Source organism: Eublepharis macularius, chromosome 8 (genome assembly GCF_028583425.1).
Source record: "Eublepharis macularius isolate TG4126 chromosome 8, MPM_Emac_v1.0, whole genome shotgun sequence".
In the NCBI taxonomy this organism is placed as follows: domain Eukaryota; kingdom Metazoa; phylum Chordata; class Lepidosauria; order Squamata; family Eublepharidae; genus Eublepharis; species Eublepharis macularius.
In genome coordinates, this window is record NC_072797.1 from 42,268,100 (window position 1) to 42,287,605 (window position 19,506).

A 19,506-nucleotide genomic window follows, 5' to 3' on the forward strand; every position below is an offset into this window, starting at 1 on the left:
AAGGTGGAGTGAGTGAATCTCTTTCCAAACTCTGAGCATTCAAAAGGTTTCTCCCCTGTGTGGATTCTTTGATGTCGCTGAAGATGGCAACTCTGACTGAATTTCTTTCCACACTCTAAGCATTCAAAATGCTTCTCCCCTGTGTGGGTTCTTTGGTGCACCAGGAGCTGTGATCTGTACCTGAAGCTCTTTCTACACTCCAAACATTTATAGCTCTTCTTTCCATTGTGCTTTCGCAAATGAATATTATATCGAGTTTGATCTGAGAAGTTCATTTCACACTTCAAGCACTTGTATGTTTCCTCCAACATGAGAATTTCTTCACAGAAATCCTCTCTTTGGCAAGGAATGTGTTTATCCCTCTTCTCTGCTCTGTGGCTTCCCTCTTGCCTCTTGGGTCCGCCTTGATTCCTGAAGTTTCATTTCTTCATCCTTTGCTTTATCTGGGGATGACTGAAACAGTTCCTCATTGTCCTCATTGTCCTGATCATGCCCTGTTTTGACTGAACTCTGAAGTCAGCAGAAACTTAACTGAAAATAAATGCATCCTACATTCAAAATAGTATTGAAATTACATTTGTATTTCATGTAAAACTGTTCCTACCCAAACCAATCCATATGTTAAAGTGGGAAATTCAACAATTTTGGAATCTGGCTTGGATCCACCAGAGGATTTTCACAGATGGAAGAGATTTCTTTCAGCATCAAGTGACTTCCCCCCTCACGTCTCCTCCTGCAGCCCAAGATGCTCCCTGAAATGCTGCTCCTGGAGAACAGGGGAACCCTGGGAACAGCACACGGGAGAAGTCAGAGGTCTGCTGTGGGAGGGGGAAATGAGTGGAAAATCTCCCCTTTTGTCTACAGAAATCTTCTGGTAGACTCAAGCCCGTCTCAGTGCAAAGTGGTTAATGATGCATTACACTGAAGAGTTGCTGATCTGCAGTTTTCCTCTAAACAATTTGATGCATGCTCAGCCATCTACAAGTTAGCAGTTGACAATAACTAATATGATTCTAAAGATGAAATTTCTGCATTTTATCATTCTCCAAGGAGCTTAAGGTAGCATATATGCTTCTTTCTTCTTGGGGAGAGAGAGAATCAACAGCCTGAACTTCATGGTTGAGTCATATATCCCCAGGCCTAGGATGGTCCACTCCAACCACTACATCACACTGTTTTTTGCTCTCTTATAAAAACTTTGGGCTTTCCTATTGCACAAATACTATGAGGGAAGTGTAATTTTGTTCAGTGCTTTACCTGCTGCACAAGGATATCTCCAATTCTGTTAATTACAAAGTTCCTGTCACTTTCCCCCTGACTGGACTCCTGCCGTCTCTCCTTCATACTGCAGAAGAATTGTTGGTGAAGTTCTAGCAGCTCATCCAAACAGGGGAATATTTTGTCCACAGTGCTGTGGTCCAGTTGCAGTTCTTCCTTCATCCCTTTCCGGAATATCTTAGACATAATGAACAGGGTGTGGATGTGATGTACTTCTGTTTGCATCAGCTCTGCAATGGAGGCAGAAAGAACACAAGGATTAACTCAGGCCAGCCCCTGCATGTTATACTACAAGTTCCAAACAGAGTTGCATCCTAATGTGCTACAGACACATTGCTGGTATCATATTGTCATGAAACACCCAGTAAGGACGTGCAGCCATTATCAGCTGTCAGACATGACTGAGAGTTGGAAAATAAGGTCCTTGTACTCCGCAGCAGATCTGCACATGGAAATCTACTTCAAAGCACAGCACTGGGTCATAGGGCCATAAAAAGGCCTTGCTGGATCAGATGAAGACATCAACTGATCCAGCATTCTGATTCCTATAGTGGCCAACAATACACTATGGGAAGCTTACAGGCAGGACACAGTAGGCACACCATTTGCCCAGTTCTAGCAGGCACTCTCCCTCCTACCTGCCCTTGTGTTCAAGCAGGTGAAAGAACAGTGGGGGGCAGAAATGATGCCATACAATATGCCAGGTCCTGATGAAAACCTAGATGTATGTTACATCGGTGCCTCAGTCATGTCTAGGTTTTCACCCAGACATGACATCAGCACATCACATAATGTCACATCCACCTCTGGCCTGGCTTCCCTAGGGCAGATTGTAATAGTCATGCCTAGAACGGCATATCTATGTCCATCTAACATCTCAGTAACTGATCCAAACTTACTTCAAAATGTATCAGTAACCACAAAAGCAAACATGCACAAAATAAAGGGACATTTAAAAGCTTTTAAAGTTTTAATTCAAAGTTTATTGCCACATATTTCTTTATTAGTGAATGCTAAGTTATCAATTAACAAGGAATAACAGCCTTATGCTGATTTGTAAAACGGCACACAATTTCATTCAGTTCTATTGGCAATTCCAGCAAATAATTGTTTCTGTCCAGTTACATGGACCTTGTAAGACTGGCATACTGACCAAAAATCACATCTTGTCTTTTGATGACCTCCTTTTCTTGCTTGCTACAAAACCAAGGGTCCACAACAAGACTCCAAGATTCTGCCTCAAAGTCCAGTGTGTCAGTGCTGAGGTCGCTCCACAAAGAGGCATCAACATCATCTGTGGGGAAGCAAACTGTTCTTTAAATCTGGCAGCTAGAGAAACATGAGCAGGGAAGGGTTACGGCTCAGTGGCAGAGCACAGGATTTGCATGCACAGAGTCCAAAGCTCAGCCTCTGGCATTTCTAGTTAAAGGATCTCTGGATGGATGTGCTAGGAAGGATCTTCTCTTCAGAGGACCCTGGGAAGCTTCTTCCAGTCAAAGTAACAATACTAGTAGATGTATACTTCATCTGACTCCCAAAAGCTTATTCTGGAATAAATTCTGTTCATCTCTAACCTGTTCATCTCTACAAAGGTGCATTCCTGATTATATTTTAAAATAGATGGACCTTAATTTAGACATTGTAATCAGACAGCTTCATGTTTATATGAATACAGGTTTATTTAGCCAATGACTGGATAAGATATAGGGCTGCTTCACATGCTACTTTTTTGTTACACAACAAGGAATATCAAGTCTCCCACCATTTAAAGCACTTTCCAACTCTTTTCCTACTGGTGGACATACATGGGAGAATCACAGAAAGGCAGTTCACCATATGCTTGTTCGGTTTCTAATTCAAATGATGGCCATGCAGGAAGGTTGATTTACAACTGTATGTCAGCAATTTATAGCGATTTCAGTCTAATTGGCCACATTTTTTGGTCTCCCTCTTTCTTTGTGAGAGAAGGTAGGCCAGTTGTGGAAAAATAGGCCTTAATGAAAGAGGCATATATTTTGGATCACTTTTATTCCTCAGTGTTGTGCAAAGTTTTTTATCATACCTTCAATCACGAAAGACTCAACTGAGGACGCACTTCCAATAGACTGCAACAGTTCTTCAGAGTGTGACTTGAATCTCCAAGGATCAGTGTCTGGCTCCAAAGGGGATGAACATTTTCTAGAGGGAAAGCAAAATCACGCAAGGATTACGTCACCTCATTCTGATGGTAACATATTTACACAACACATTTAGAAAGTGCTACCTACCTTTCAAGACTGGAACTTGGAACACTTTTGGATAGAGAGTGCTGTTGCTGTGATACATCTTTCTTTACAGCGGACAATCCAATAGGTGTGGAAGTAGGAAAGTGAACTGGAGACAATACTGGTTGCGGAATATCTCTGAAGGATGGATCTAGAAGGTAAAGACTTCAGGTAAGAATATTTTTTTAGGATAATTCTGGCTGGGATCTAAACTATCATCTTAGGCTAACAGAAAGATTTGCACTCATGAAATGCAAATCTTTTATTCTTTGTTTTATTTGAGCAAAAGATCCCCATGATGCATCATAATTTCCTTTTGCAACTTCACACAAGCCTTTCTCACACTCTAACATCGCACAAAACTCACAGAACAAGGGCGTCTTCATAGTGCAGTTCCTGATGTCACCCCATCATGATTTTGTTTTCATGGCACAAGGACATCAGAAATCACGCCATGAAGACGCCCTCGTTCCGTGAGTTTTGCGCGATATTAAAGAGTGAAAATGGTCACAGTTCCAAAGGTCTTTTGTCATAAAGTACGGACAGCTGCTGCTCATATTTTGGAGGATAGAAACTAGCTAAATGTATTTTTGGATCCTGACCTATACAATTAATAATTATCTCAAGAAAAAAACTGCAGTTTGAAAATACACCCTGGAAAATGTTGTAGGATTCCAGTACTTTGAAAGTTATGCCAGAGAGAGAAGATAAATGCCTTCTTGGCCCACGATATGATATCACCAGTGTTCTTAATCCTCATATATTCACCATTACTCAAAGGATGACTGTTTCAAATGCAGTATTTCAAGTAGCATTCCATTTGAAATTCCCTTTGGTGAACCTTAGTGAAGTTATATTTTTGTAGAGCTCATCTGTACATTATCACATGACAAAAAGGATCCTCATTTTTATAAGTCTGAAATAGAATGGGCTGCTGATTTATGTTGATTTTATTGTTCACTTTCTATTTTAAACAATTTTATAAAATACTTTCAACTTAGAATGGCGTGGCATACACATTAGTGTGTGCTTATGTGGAGAGGCTATAGAAACTCAGTTCTGCTCTGTTGTGTAATTCACTATAACTAGAAAAAAATCTTTTAACAGAACAAAAAAATAAAAAGATGGCTATACATCTCTTAGCATGCTTACAACAATGCTTACTTGACTGAACAGCTTGTGTTCTGTTCTTAATATGGCATCTCTCTTGGGATTTCTGGCAAAGAAGAATATTTTTGTAGTAAAAAAATGAGTACACAATTAACTCTCTACCAGTCAAGATATTATTTAACACTCATAGTTCACTCCAAAGGTAAATAAAAAGATACATTCTCCAAAAGTTATCCACACACCATATAGTCCCTATAAATAAAAATTAGTTAGATATCTATAAATCCCTTCTCTCCAACAGACACTCAAAGTGGCTTACAACATCATTCTTATCATCTTCATTATATCCTCATAACAATCATGCACCCCATAAGTAAGTTAGGCTGCAAAAGAGTGACCAGCCCAAGATCACCCAGCAGACTTCCATGGCAGATGGGGAATTTGAACCTGGGTCTCCCAGATCCTACTCTGACACACTAACCACTACACCATGCTTTTAGGTTCAATGTAGTCTCAACCCCAACTCTCTCCTATGCACCCAGTGATTTTTTGATAATTTTATTATTGAGGGACAATTAGAAGGCTCTTAACATTGAACATGGAACAAATCCAAAACATAGTATTTGGTCCAAATGACTCTTAACATAGTAAGATTTAAATATTTACTTTATTTATTTTATACTCTGCCTTTTCTCCCCTATGGGGACCTAAAGTGCTTGCATCATTTTCCTCTCCTCCATTTTCTCCTCATAACAACCCTATGATGTAGTTCACGATGGGAGAGTATGACTGACCCAAAGTTACCCCGTGAGTTTCTATGGCAGAGTGGGGATTCATTCCTGGACCTCCCAGATCCTAGTTCAATGCTCTAACCACTCTCTATGCTCACTCTCTACTGGCTCACTATACCAAACATACAATAACAGCAGTTTTATGTTGATTCAATAATTAAGGTAATGTTAAAAAAAACCCCTATGAAGTAATGTTAGATTTATACTTGCAGTGTATTACAGTTCGAATCTGTATATAAAATGTGAAGAGGAAAAAAAGGAAATGGTAGTTTAATTTGAAACAGGAAATCTGAATAAGTCAAAAATTCAAAAATTGCTGGGGATGTTTTGCTATAATTGATGTATACCAGGGGGAATTATTTCCCTTTAATTTTAATACCAAGCTTGTCTACTGTATTTTATTAATTCATAGAAGAAAGGAAGACTGCACTGTGAACATCCTTTGAGGATTTTCCCCCCAATCAATGGTCACTGATTTTAATCACCACATATAAAAAACAGAGCTGATGGAGCCACTGAGTACCCCAATTAAATTTGCTACTTCAAACCTTTCAGAAACAGCCACTTCATCACCTTGACCAGAAAGGCGGGCTATAAATGAAGCACCTGTTTTATTGCCATGGATGTAATGTAATGCGAGACCCAGAACTGGATAAGTGAATTAGACCAATTGATCTCATTAAAAGCTGTTCTTTTAAACTACTGTCAAACTGCTGACTGTTTTTCCCCCGGCCTTTTCTGAAAATAAAATACCCCCAAATGCTTTCAGCTTCAGATTTTTAATGTACACAGACTTGTCCCTCTAGCTTTCCCCTCCTTCCCTTCATTCCTTTATGGTGTGCTACCCTTTCAGGCCACTGGTTCCTTCAATCTGTCCTGCCCCTCTCTAGGATCTGGACAGATCAGTCAATGATAGTCTGGGACACTTAGTTATTTATTAAAATATTAATACCCTGCCTTTCCCTTGTGGCTCAAAACAGTTTACAATTCCAAATATTAAAATATACAAAGTACAAGTAACCCCCCCCCCCCCCCCGCCATGTCTACTGCCTACATTCCATTAAATACATTATTGTATAAAACAGCCTTGAGGGACCTCCTAAAAGCCTCCACAGATGGCACTCTGCTCACTACCTCAGGGACGTTATTCCATGGGAAGGAGTTACTACAGGAAAAAGTACAGGTTATAGTGGATGCCAGGCAGGCTACTTTTTAAGTTGGGATAACAACCAGTAGAGGGCAAACTAAAGATCACAGTCATTAACTTGAGACCTTGAGATGCTTCAGTCAATGACTGCCACAGGTTTCACCATCAACTACTTCCTTTGAGGTAAAAGTAAAGACAAGGCACAAGGAAAAGAGTGAATAGAACTCCCACTGGGTTGTTTACTAAGGTTAAAGCAGCAGCAGTGCCCATTCTGCAATTGTGTGAAAAATTAGTAATGGGGGACATATAGCAGTTTTGGAAATGGGGAGGTTTAGACTGGGAAACTGGGGTCAGGAGAAGGGTTGATGACTTCTCCCCCCCCCCCCCAGTACTGCTGTCTCAATCTAAATGTTACACCTCTACAGCTGTTTCGTTCCTTTAAAAAATGGCACGAAAGTCACTCATGGGTGGCCCTTCACCATGCCCAGTTTGGTCCTTAGTGTGTTTCAGTATAGAGTCCCTCAAGAATTTCATCTTTTTAATGATTTGGTGGGAAAGAGGCAGCAGACACAGTTTAGTAATGTCCCATGCCATACCGTAGAAGCAAATGATATCAAGGTACTTGACAATGGGGGGAAATGGAGGGAGGGAATGGAAATAAAGTTATAATTGCAATAATGTTTCCAGATTGCATAAACTTACTTTTGTACATGCAGGTGCACAGTCCTTACAACTTTTATGCACACACGCATTGCAATCTGAAAAAAAAATCAAAGTGTAAAAACTTGGTACAATTCTCTGACTGTAATAACACTTGTTTCAGGACATTTTGATTTCTGTTTACACTTTCACAGATGCAAGCCATATTTTTAGTCTACATAAAATCTCAGCCTTTGCAACACACTTTAAGGTAATTTAAAGAACGTCTAGGGATAATGAAAGATCAACACAGAAATACAGTATCCAATCAGGACAAAATAAGGAAAAGAAGGAAACAATACACTAAAGAACTATATAGAAGAGATGAAAGGATGACAGATATGGATGGTGTTAAAAGGGTATGCCATACACCTGATTATGTTGATGTTCAACCTGTACTCTGGAGAAGAGGCTACTGATAGGACAGAATATGGGGACACAGAATGGTTTCCAATTGGAAAAGGTGTCAGACAACTGATATGCAGAATATAGAATCACAGGGCTGGAAAGGGCCTCCAGGATCATCTAGTCCAACCCCCTGCACAAGGCAGGAAATTCACAACTACCTCCTCTTCCCCCCGCCCCCACACACATACCCTTGCTCCATGCCCAAAGATGGCAAAAACTGTCAGGATCCGTAGCTGAAATGGCCTTGGGAAAACTGCATCCTGACCCCAAGGTAGCAATTGGCATTACCCTGAGCATGTAAGAAGGGACCACAAGAACTAAGCACTGATGTAACCCTTCCTGCCCTCCCTCTCATGATCTGCCTAGGTTCACAGAATCAGCATTGCTGTCAGATGGCCATCTAGCCTCTGCTTAAAAACTTCCACAGAAGGAGAACCCACCACCTCCCAAGAAAGCCTGTTCCACTGAGAGACTGCTCTGTCAGGAAGTTCTTCCTAATGTTTAGCCAAATACTCTTTTGATTTAATTTCAACCCATTGGTTCTGGTCTGATCTTCTGGGGCAACAGAAAACAACTCAGCACCACCCTCTATATGATAGCCCTTCAAGTATGTGAAGATTGTTATCATATCACCCTCTTAATCATCTCCTCTCCAAGCTAAACATACTGAGCTCCTTCAACCTTTCCTCAAACGACTTGGTCTCCAGACCTCTCACCATCTTCATTGCCCTCCTCTGGATTTGCTCCAGCTTGTCTATATCCTTCTTAAGTTGTGGTGCCCAAAACTGAACACAAGACTCCAGGAGAGGTCTAACCAGAGCAGAGCAGAGTGATACCATCACTGCTCGTGATCTGGACACTGTGCTTCTGTTGATACAGCCTAAAATTGCATTTGCCTTTTTAGCAACCACATCACACTGCTGACTCATGTTCAGTGTATGGTCTACTAAGACCCCTAGATCCTTTTTGCAGATACTACTGCCAAGAATATATCATAAGGAAAGCAACTGATGAAAGTTAAACGTTCCAAAGCAGGATTACTGTTGAACATCAAGAAGGCAAAAGTAATGACTGAGAAATTACACACATTTAAGGCTGACAATGAAGAAACTGAAATTATTAAAGATTTTCTATTCCTATTTTCTATTCCTATTTTCAATCGCCAACCAAAAGGGAAACTGTAACCAAGAAAGCAGGAGACTGAGATTAGGAACAGCAGCCATGAAGGAACTAGAAAAGATCCTTAAGAGAGTAAGGAACCGTCACTAGGGACTAAGATCAAGATAATTCATACGATGGTATTCCCAATTACTATGCATGGATGTGAAAGTTGGACAATGAAGAAACCTGACAAGATGAAAGTTGATTCATTTGAAATGTGGTGTGAAAAGACCAATAAGTGGGTTCTCAATAAAATCAAGCCTGAATTCTCCCTAGAAGCTAAAATGGCTGTCATTCTTTAGTCCCATCATGAGAAGATAAGCCTCACTGGGAAAGACAATAATTCTAGGAAAAGTTGAAGGCAGTACAAAAAGAGGAAGAGCTGAGATGGCTTGAGTCAATCAAGGAAGCCACAGTCTTCAGTTTGCAAGACCTGAGCAAGGCTATAAATGATGGGGTATTTTGGAGGTAGTTAATTCATAGGGTTTCCATAATATGGAAGTGACTTGATGGCACATAACACACATATGTAGTGACATGTAGCTACTCACGAGAACATTGCAAGGACTCTTTTCCCAAAAGTGGCTTCTCACATGCGAAACATGGTATCACTCCAGCAAAAGTTCCAGACACAAACTGGTGCCTAAACAATTTCTCTCTCTCTTTGACATCTTTATTTTTTGCCTTCATAACAAGAATGAAAAACAAATTAAAACCATTTATTAGGTGTAAAAAATAAATATCTTCTTCTGGGTACAGTGTCTTGTTCATGGAAAGTTGTGGAAAATTCACATCTTATAAGAAAGTGTTCTTGCTATCTTCACCTCTTTCTGTACTATGTACCAAAGACAAGTAGTCATTCATCGTTCTATACATTTTCTTACAATTCCATGCTTCCAAGTATATGGCAACTCCTGAAAACCCTGTTCTACCATACAGCCTTTTTCTGAACATCCTAGTTATATACTATCAAATAACTAGCTAAGTCAATTGAAAGTACTTTCCATGCACATGTTCAGGAGTGTTGAAAAGTAAGCCCCCTTTCAACAATCCTGGGATATGACATGGAAAGGGGGACAGAGTGTTTCCACAGTGAGAAAGAGGGCAATTTTTATCGGCCAGCACACTGCAAAATCTTACTGAATGTATACTACTAGTGATAGTGACATCCTTCCATGATCCCTGAGTAGCTGGACTCACCCATGGAAGCATCCCTAACTGGAAGGTAATCCATAGAAGACCCAGTAACTGGAGGAGTAACAATAGCTCCAAGGTAGCAGCAGGTCTAGAAAACAATGGCAGCAAACTGGCTAAAAAAGCCCCTAAACCCTGTAATTAGAGGGATATCAGAAAATATTTTGACTGCCCAAAAGTACTACATGTGCCTTGAAAACACATTTAGTGTGTATTCCAATTCTTTAAAGAGCTTTATAGTTCTGTGCACTTCAAGTGAATCAATGCAGGCAACAGAATTAATAGAGTCCTGAGACAGTAGAGGGGACAATATTGCTGAAGAAAAGTGATACATTTTAATGGATCCTCATGTGAAAATGAACTTCTTGGAAGGACAAAACTAGAACATTAGAAAGATCCACACTTATCCAAGCTATGTTAATTTTCTGCTTGCACAGAGGTTTTTCGAAGTGTAAGAGAACTTTAAAGTATTACCCATCCTTAATCTGATGTAGGGCCATCCATTCTGCTACCATAGGAGTTTACCTCATTCCTCTACATATATAGGTTGATGCTTCCTGGGCAACTAATGAATCACTTTTTTGCATTCTGAGCAATACTAGCTATTGAAAATTGTTGGTACCAAGTAATTTCAAGATCTAAAAGTCTATAAAGATAGCTTCAGCGCATGCCCCAAGGCTTCCCCTTCCCAACAGAATTTCCTCCTGGTGCATTCAAAAGCTGCTCCTGAAAATTGAAAGCATCTCTGGAGCTTCAGTATAAAGCACTGAAGTAGGAAGTGGAACTCTCAGATGCACCAACACTCAAACAGCACATGGAGGTCTCTGGGATTCAGCAGAAATGTTTAAACAAAAATTAGAATGATTGTCGCTCTCTCTCAGGACAGCAAACCTGGGTGACCCTCATTAGTGAAGAGTGTGTTTCTAGAGCTTCACCTGCTATAAAGTACTTCTAGAAGTCCTTCTCTTTTAAAACACTATTCAAAATTGTTAAAATTATTACATCTTGTAATATTGGATACATTAAACCTCAGATTACCTTGGATTTATTTCGCGTACTGGCCATTCTATTCATTAGAAAGCTGAAAGTACGACTGACTTTGTATTTTTCAGATTCAGATTTTGTTGGTATAATGTACTTATCCCAGTCTTCTTCTTGAATTCTAAAAACACACCAGTAAATCTTTCATTATTTTACATGTACTTTCTTAACATAATTGGTTTCATATGTGAATAGCAGGTTCTTTTTTTAAAAAAAAATTGTGATACACCACAGGAATTTGTGACTGTTATTGGAGAAAGCATAAAGATGAACATTTAATACTGACAGTTTTTAATCTCTATGAGTTTCAATTTCACAATATAATAATAATATTTTTTTAAATACCTTTTTTCTCTTGACTGTTCCATCAAGCTGTATGTGCATTGTTCTACAAAACAAAAGATAATCAGTGTAAACCAACTGTACTACCATACTAGCAAGATTTTCATTCTGAAGTTTGCTCAGTTATTACATACGGGCATGCCTCACATTTTTAAAGAAAATCAACAAACATTCTCTTGATAATGGCAATGCTTTACAACAAGATTTTGGCTGATAAAATTTGCCTGAAGCCCTCTTCATATATCATTGTGAGTAAATCCAGTGTGATGGTGTAACAAGACTACAAATACCTCTTCCATCCCCAGTCAGCTGTCAGAATCAAGGCCTTTTTTCATACCGGGTAAATCACAGCAATCTTTTCTGCTTCCCAGGATTGTCTCACTTCTACACTTGGTTGTAACTAATGATAGCGTAGATGACTGGGGAAACCACCCCATAAAAAGTCCACCAAGAAAACATTGTGATGCGACGTCCCCCATGGGTCAGTAATGACTCAGTGCTTGCACAGGGGACTACCTTTACCTAATGATGGAGTCAAAGTTTGAAAATAATTACCTAAACATATAAATTTACCAACTTCACAATACTCAACTGTATTTTGATGTGTGCTCCCAAGCCTTCACCTTCTAATCATAATTTAAATTGAGAATTTGAGTGGTTTTTTTTTAATTCATATTGCTGAGAGAAATGTATTCCTGTTGTTGGGAAAGTTAAGATTTATGAAATATTTGTTTAAAATTAGACATTTTAGAGTAGTTTTACCCTTCTATTCATTCAAGGAATTGAGAATGACATATCTCTGGTCCTAATCCAGCTCTAATCACTACACAGCACTGTACTGGAAAGAAAATACAAGGGTGATCTATGTAGTACATTTAAAAACCATAGTTACTCCAAGAAACTCAGGGCAGCATACATTGTTTTCCCTTCATCACTTTTTGTCATAAAAACCCTGTGATTAAGCCAGGCTGTGTGTGTGACTGCCCCTCCAGCTCCCCCAGCTAGCTTAAGGATTCAGACCCAGAGCTTCCAGATCCTAGTACAACACTAACCATGTACAACACTGGGCCCAGGGCTCAGAACACAATTTTGTTATAATTAAAATTAAAAAACACACACCCCACAATTTAGAATTTATAAAAAGCTTTTGTTCAAGGGTGCAGGTGCTGTAGTACATAGTTGAAGAAAAAACTGACACATATAGGTTTGAAATTGGTAAACCGTGATGCATGCTCTCTCTCACACACTCACTCACTCATTCACACTCTACCCAAAATTTGTTATATATTACTTACATGTTATGGCTGATGAATGGGGTGAGAGACATAACTGTTGATTGACTGACATATGAAAAAGACTTCACAATGTGGATTTACAGAGAAAAGAATGCCTGTCTCTGAAATATATGGGTTTCCATTTTAAGAAGTGATTAATGTAAAATGTTTCATGTCATATAACTGCTTTTCTATATATGCCATGCTTTTAACCTGTTAATTTTGGTCTTCAAAGAGTTTGGTCCAAAGATCTAATGACCAGAGGGCTGACTGACATCCTCCAGGCCTCACACAGTTCACAACACGTTGCCTTCAAGCAACAATCACAGATTTTAATTAAGATGTGATAAAACCTTTGCTCACAGTTTTGTTTGTGTATACAACCAGGAAAACTGCTTCTAAAAGTTATGAGGGGAAAAATCTATCACATTTAATGTGTATGTGTTTTATATCACAACATGATCACTTCCAAGCAGATGTGCTTCATAACAAGGTGTGCTTTAACTGCAAGGTGACTTCATATTTATTATAGGGTTTTATTCTTTGTGAAGGCGACAATTAGACCATATAATAAAGATGGCACCACCAGACTGCAAGGCAAAATACACTTCTGGCTTGCTGACCACAGTATGAAAACAAAAAGAACCCCAAGAATACAGGCTTCTCCGATGGCAGCTTTGGTGCTGCAACACACAGCTGGAAACATAGGAAGTTTTAAGAATAGGCAGACTGTTTTTTCCCCTGGGACACTCCTCAGGTCAATAACTAGTTTTATGCTGAAGCAAGAAATATATATGTCTAGAATTCACATGAAACCCTTTGCCTACAAGTACATCTGAGGCCTTTGCTGACAATAATGTATATACAATGGTTGTGTGCAAAGGAAACATATTGAAAACATACTAACAGGTCCCATCACTAATACCCATGCATTTAACATACTTTATGTGTGCACAATCTGTACGTGTGCAGAAATGCCAGTCAATGGCTGAAAGCTGGGAGTAGCACAGCCAGTTGGGAACAGAGCCTGTTTCCCGCTGCATATGCTTTATGGTATGCTACTTAGAAGAATCGCAAGCCTAAGCCCTGTGCAGATGACTGTCTCCTCATAAACAGCTCTTGTCCAAATCTAGATGGCGGTGCATGATATTATGCAAATCATCTGAATGTACAGTCTTTGTATATACAAAACAGGGCTGGCAGGTGGCTTACAGGCTGAATGAAAGGAGTTCAGTAAGGGAGTACAGCAAATGAAAATAGAACTAGTGCTCACCATCATTTGAATCACATATTGGGAAGTCATGCGCACCATGTGATTTCCCTAAGATAACTTTGGGTGAGGTATAAGAGTAGGAGCGAGATCGAATTCCCGATAGTAACGATTCCTAGGACATATACAACATTTTAGAGAATTAATTTTCAAAAACAGCAGGTTCATCTTTTCTAACGTTCTTTAAAACATTTATATATCTTCCACAAAATTAGATGCAGGTATATTGGAAGACCAATAAATGTTATCCTAAGTGCGATCACTACACTTACTCTGGATAAGCCACAGTTGTTGAAATTTTGCTGAGTAACACTATTTTCCACCCATAGTTTGTTTTAAATTGGAACAACATCATGGATATAGCTAGAATTATTGGGGACAGTTGCAGATATGACCAAGAAAGTCATTCAAGATATTTTGCACACAGAAGCAGGGCTAGCCTGGCCCCATAGCTAGACTGGCCACAAAAGGAATCTAGAGGCCTAGAATCTAATAACATTGGAGATGGGCATAAAACAATAGAGTTACACTGTTATAGTTCAATGGGTAGATTAGAAGAGCCATCTAACTCGTATCAATATATACAATGTACCAATGCCTAGGAGCAGGGAGTATCTGAAAATGGCAGGAATTTTTAACTTTATAGAAGCTGGCAATATTATTTAAAGATAGTTATATTAGTGGAGGACCAAAAGGCATTCAGATGTATGAGAAACTTGTAATCATTAATTCTACACTGACCAATTCTACATAGGAGGCTTCATATGTTTAACACACAAATAGTGTAGGTAGCTTGTTTTCTTTAATTTGACTACATCACCTAGCCCACTACTACTGGCCCATCCATCAATACTGGGTAGATGGAATCTGAGCTTTCAACTGTTTTCTTAATGGAAGTATTTGTAAAGTATTCCATTTCTCTTTGCAAACTTTCATCTGAGGCAGGAATAGCTGGAGATAAAAATAATCAGCAAGAGAAGAGTTAAGGCAGGTGGTCCAATGCCGCCATTATGGTTGAATAAACCCTGTAGTGAGTTTATAGGAGGCAACCATGTAGTAAACAATGGTTTGCATCTACCCAAAATATGAAGAATGATACATATTTTTGCATGTTTATACTATCTTAAACATATAATTTTAAATAAAAGTTTTAAAAAAATAATTCTGGTAATTAACTTTGTAGGGGAAAAGTAGTAATAAAAAATACCTTTGACTGTAGATTGTTGGACAAAGGAAAAGATTCTGCCCTGCTTATGTTAAAATCCATATCTGTGCTTTGCTCCAATTCATCCTTATTACTAGCCAAGGCCACAGAAGAGCTGAAGGGCATCGAAGGGTAGCAGTGACGGGTTCGGTTAGAATTTCTTTCATCAACATTCTCTACATCTAAGTCATCGAGACTGGAACTGAGGACACAGATGACCAATTACAAGTGGGTCACATCAGCTACATCAATCAGTCGCTCAGCATTAAACTAAAGGTATTAACCATTCACATGATCTTAATAGAAAAAGGGAAAACTTTTATCCAATGTCTACAATAAAGATTTATAAATCATGTCAGCAACCTTTCATAAACCCAAACCCATATTTATTGTGATGGTTGGGCTGAAGATGGTCATTTTTTCCTATGCTTTGATTCTTCCATGCAATCTCCTCCAAGCCATCTCCCCCACCCCAATACACACAGAGTTAGATATTTCTAGTTTCAGAATTAGGGCTGCACAAAATTTTCACCTTGTTAAATTTTTGCAAGAAAATGTTACAGAAGGCACAAAGTTTTCTCTATTTCCCTAGATTGGTTCCCTAGATAAAAATGTGTCTCAATATGAAGTAGCAATCTAGCTCTCTTTCATGGCAAAGCAGGATAATTCCATGTGATTCCTCCCCTTTCTTGGCAAAGAAAACTCCTATCAAAGCCCCTGCAAAAAGGAGGAGGAATCGTGTTAGCTATCACACTTCAGATTGCCTTCAGTGGGTATTGTATGATCCCTGTTGTCAAAGGACTGAAGAGGGGGATTGTGTGATTCATACAGCACTGCACAGTAGAGATGGGAACAAAACGAATTACAGAACAAAATTCTGTACAGAACGGCTGGTTCGTAGTTAAAGAACCACACGTTCTGTGGGACCGCGTTTTTCCAAACTAAATGAACTTTTCTTACCATTCCGTTGCCGGTTTGGACACTTTTGGAGCCAAATACACCCTCGCCCAGGCAACGGTGGCAGTCTTTAGCTTGCCTCCAATCTGAGGCCTTCAGGCTTCATTGGCAGCTGTCCCTGCCAACTAGAGAGCTCCCACTCTGGCCTATCCAGCCAGGAAAAGGGGGGGGGAGGGTTAGAATCTCCAAGGCAACTGAGGAGATGGGCCTTCAGCAGTCATGGTAACACCAATCTCTTCCTTCCAAAACCATGTTAGGCAGGTTTTTCTGCCAACCAGAGTGCTCCTGTGTTGTTCAATCTCTTGGCTTTTTCCATAAATAAGGGAAGCCGTGGGAGGAGAGCTTGGTGGCTTGGTGGCTGGCTGTGGTGTTGGGACTGGAACTTGGATCTTTGACCTGCACTTCTGGCTGCTGGAAAAGGGGCTGAAAAGCCTCTTTTCTCTTGCTTTCTTGTTTTTCTTATTGACTGGGGACTGGAGAGGTGTTTGGGGAAAGGGTGCTTTTTTCCTTTCTCCCCCCCCCCCCCATCCGAGTCTTCCCCCCCAAACCCCGAACCTCAAACCAGTTTGGAAATTGGGTGAATTTGTTAAGTTCGTGTTCCATGTTCCGTGGAAATTAATGAACCACAAACCGAGTGGTTCGGGGGTTTTTTGTTACGTGCCCATCTCTACTGCAGAGTCTTTGCTTTAAAGGAGGCAATCCTCAGGAGCACCAATGGCATGGGACATCACTTTGCTTGGCAAAGGACTTACTAAGACAGAGGAGACAAATTCTGCTACAGGTGCCTCTCCTTAAAGTGAAAGTTATCACTTTACAAGAGGCAAACATTTTTGCTCATGTTCACATGGCTTCATGAAAGATTGTTGAGTTAGTCTTCTGCTGGATGTCAAAGTGATTTGTGCAAAGTGCTCAACCATCCAGAGGTGGGGGGAACATCAACATGGCCTGGGTAGCCATTTGCAGGGAGAAAGAGAAAGGCTAAGAAACTTCTTCCTACCTAACCCATTCTTCCTGCAAAATCTTTGCCCCTCTGTTAGTGTCACGAGGCAAACATGGGCTTGGAAATCATGTTTTTGCCACGTAATGTGAAATTTTTCATTTTGGTGATGTTCCTTTAAGAGATCAAGACCCAGGCAAGCATCCTTGGAAGACTGATACAGTGAACTTCAGAAGCAGTACCATTCTATTACTTTCACTTCCTACTTCAAAGTTCAGAAAAGAAGCTTGGGTTCAGATAAACTAAACCAATGAGTATTTCATTTAGGGGAGTTCTTTTGATGCATTCATTTTTTTTCTTTTTTGAGCAAGCTGAGTTAAAGTGGGGAAGATATGATCATAACAAAACGGACAAAACAAATTCCACACCTTCGTTTTTTCATGATGGAATAGCGTTGATTTCTTGGGTGGCTAAATGCATGTGCCTTGAGCGGCAGGCAAGAGCCTGCTGTACTCAAGTTAGATGGACTGACAGGTGATGTATTTCTACTATCCATGCTATTTGCAGGTGCTTCTGGTTCTTCATTCGACTCTGTCTGGTCTGTGCATATTTCAGAAGCAGACTGGCTTATGTTAGTGTAGTTGACACCAGCTTCTTCAATCTAAAGTGTGAAATTAATATGAGTTAGTATGTGAGACTCCTCCCTCACTGGTGCCCCCATCTGAAGTTCTGCCATTCTGCTAGCTCCCCAAGCAGGTGTCCTCCAACCTTAGATAGTCAGGGAAGAGGGTTGCACCACCTTGTTCCTTCTCCTGCCCTAGGAGTGACAGCACACTCCTGCTGCCTCTCCCTGCAATTCCTCCTCAGCCTTCACAGGAACCTGACTTTAAAGGATTCCCCTGGCCCCACCTCCCTGGATGTTTTCCCAATCTTCACCCAGCCTCCCTGAGTGGCCCTTCTCCTAGTCTATCTGATGGGAGGGCTGGTTAGACTCTGAAGTCTCCTGGCCCCACTCACTCTATCCCAGCCCAGGACAAGGTATTTGCTCTATTCTCTGCCAGCTCACACCTGCTGCTTCTGGGGCCTCTACAGTGGCTCCCTTGGCAGCTTGGGACCTTTGCCTGCCCAGCTTGTGCTGCTGGTAATCTCCTGTGGACCTGACTGAGGTGCAGCTGCCTGGGCAACTGCAGGAGAAGGGTGAGTCAGCTGGGTGGGTGCAGGCTGTTCCCCAGGATTTTGCCTGGCTGCTGTGGGACTAATAGTGAAGGTGGCCTGGGGCTCTAGAGGCACCTACAGCTGAGATACTACCAGAGGCGGTACTGCAGGGCCTGAAGACAGTGCCTGCTGCTGCAGGGCTGGGGCTGGGGTGGACAGGAGAATGGTGTCGCCAAACATAGTACTATTTCCAAAAGATATGGAACAAATAGAATGAATAAAGCCAAACCCAATTTGTAGGTTTATCATGAGGTACTAAGTTTCCAAGACAAAACTTGGTAAAGGAGCCCAGGGATGCAACCCAGGATAATAATAATAATATTTGATTTATATACCGCCCTTCAGGACAACTTAATGCCCACTCAGAGTGGTTTACAAAGTATGTTACCGTTATCCCCACAACAAAACACCCTGTGCAGTGGGTGGGGCTGAGAGAGTTCCAGAGAACTGTGACTGGCCCAAGGTCACCCAGCTGGCTATAAGTGGAGCAGTGGGGCTCTCCAGATTAGAGTCCCGCGCTCTTAATCACTACACCAAACTGGCTCTCAGGTGAGATGAGGTGAAGCCAGCCCCAGTGTGGGTGTTGAGCTCCATCATGCAAAATACTTCGTTTCTTATGTGCTCCTTGGATTGATTTTAAAAGAATTCGGGGGGGAAACGATTAATTCTCCAAAATTCAACGTAAGTACAGATTAAAAAAAGAACGGTACAAACACAGCTCAGTGTAGGAGCCCTGGAAGCATGAAACAGCCAGATCCCATGACACTGTTACAGCAGCTGAAGCCCACAGAAGCAGAACCAAATACAGTGAATCCACATCAAGCAGAACCAAGATAACATGCAGTGACAAAAGGACCAAACCTTTGCATCAACATACACATAGAATGAATAGGAATTTTTAAAGACTCTCACTTTCCTACTCCCTGAGCAAATGCAATACATGCATTGCTAGAAGTCTTGCATCATAATCTGGTCTAAACAATGTGTGTGTGCATAACCTGGTTAAACAATATACTTATCAGATCACTGACTGGTGATGTGATGTCTTGCAAGAGTACTTGCAATGAGTGTTGATCACTGCATATGTTAATCTGCATTGCTTAAGATTCTTTAAAAAAACCCTTTCACTTGTGCTCCAGAGTTTCTTATCCCGTAAGTCACCACTTGCTAAAGGAAATGTTAAAAGCCAGTACTTTGAGAGGAGAACCACAGAA

The 19,506-nt window shown here is 40.5% G+C and overlaps 1 protein-coding gene across 3 annotated transcripts in view; it reads right to left on the reverse strand.

Annotated features, from left to right (window-relative positions):
- ARHGEF28 (Rho guanine nucleotide exchange factor 28) overlaps positions 1–19,506 on the reverse strand; it is a 197,102-nt gene that overhangs the window by 62,375 nt on the left and 115,221 nt on the right. For all 3 annotated transcript variants that reach the window (XM_054986796.1, XM_054986794.1, XM_054986793.1), the window contains 12 exons: positions 17,506–17,738; positions 15,187–15,385; positions 13,983–14,094; positions 11,439–11,481; positions 11,091–11,214; positions 9,410–9,542; positions 7,293–7,348; positions 4,707–4,758; positions 3,546–3,693; positions 3,341–3,456; positions 2,432–2,572; positions 1,258–1,508 (listed from right to left, as the gene is read on the reverse strand). In XM_054986796.1, coding sequence (XP_054842771.1) covers positions 1,258–1,508; positions 2,432–2,572; positions 3,341–3,456; positions 3,546–3,693; positions 4,707–4,758; positions 7,293–7,348; positions 9,410–9,542; positions 11,091–11,214; positions 11,439–11,481; positions 13,983–14,094; positions 15,187–15,385; positions 17,506–17,738 — 1,608 coding nt within the window. The remainder of the gene's footprint in view (positions 1–1,257; positions 1,509–2,431; positions 2,573–3,340; positions 3,457–3,545; positions 3,694–4,706; positions 4,759–7,292; positions 7,349–9,409; positions 9,543–11,090; positions 11,215–11,438; positions 11,482–13,982; positions 14,095–15,186; positions 15,386–17,505; positions 17,739–19,506) is intronic.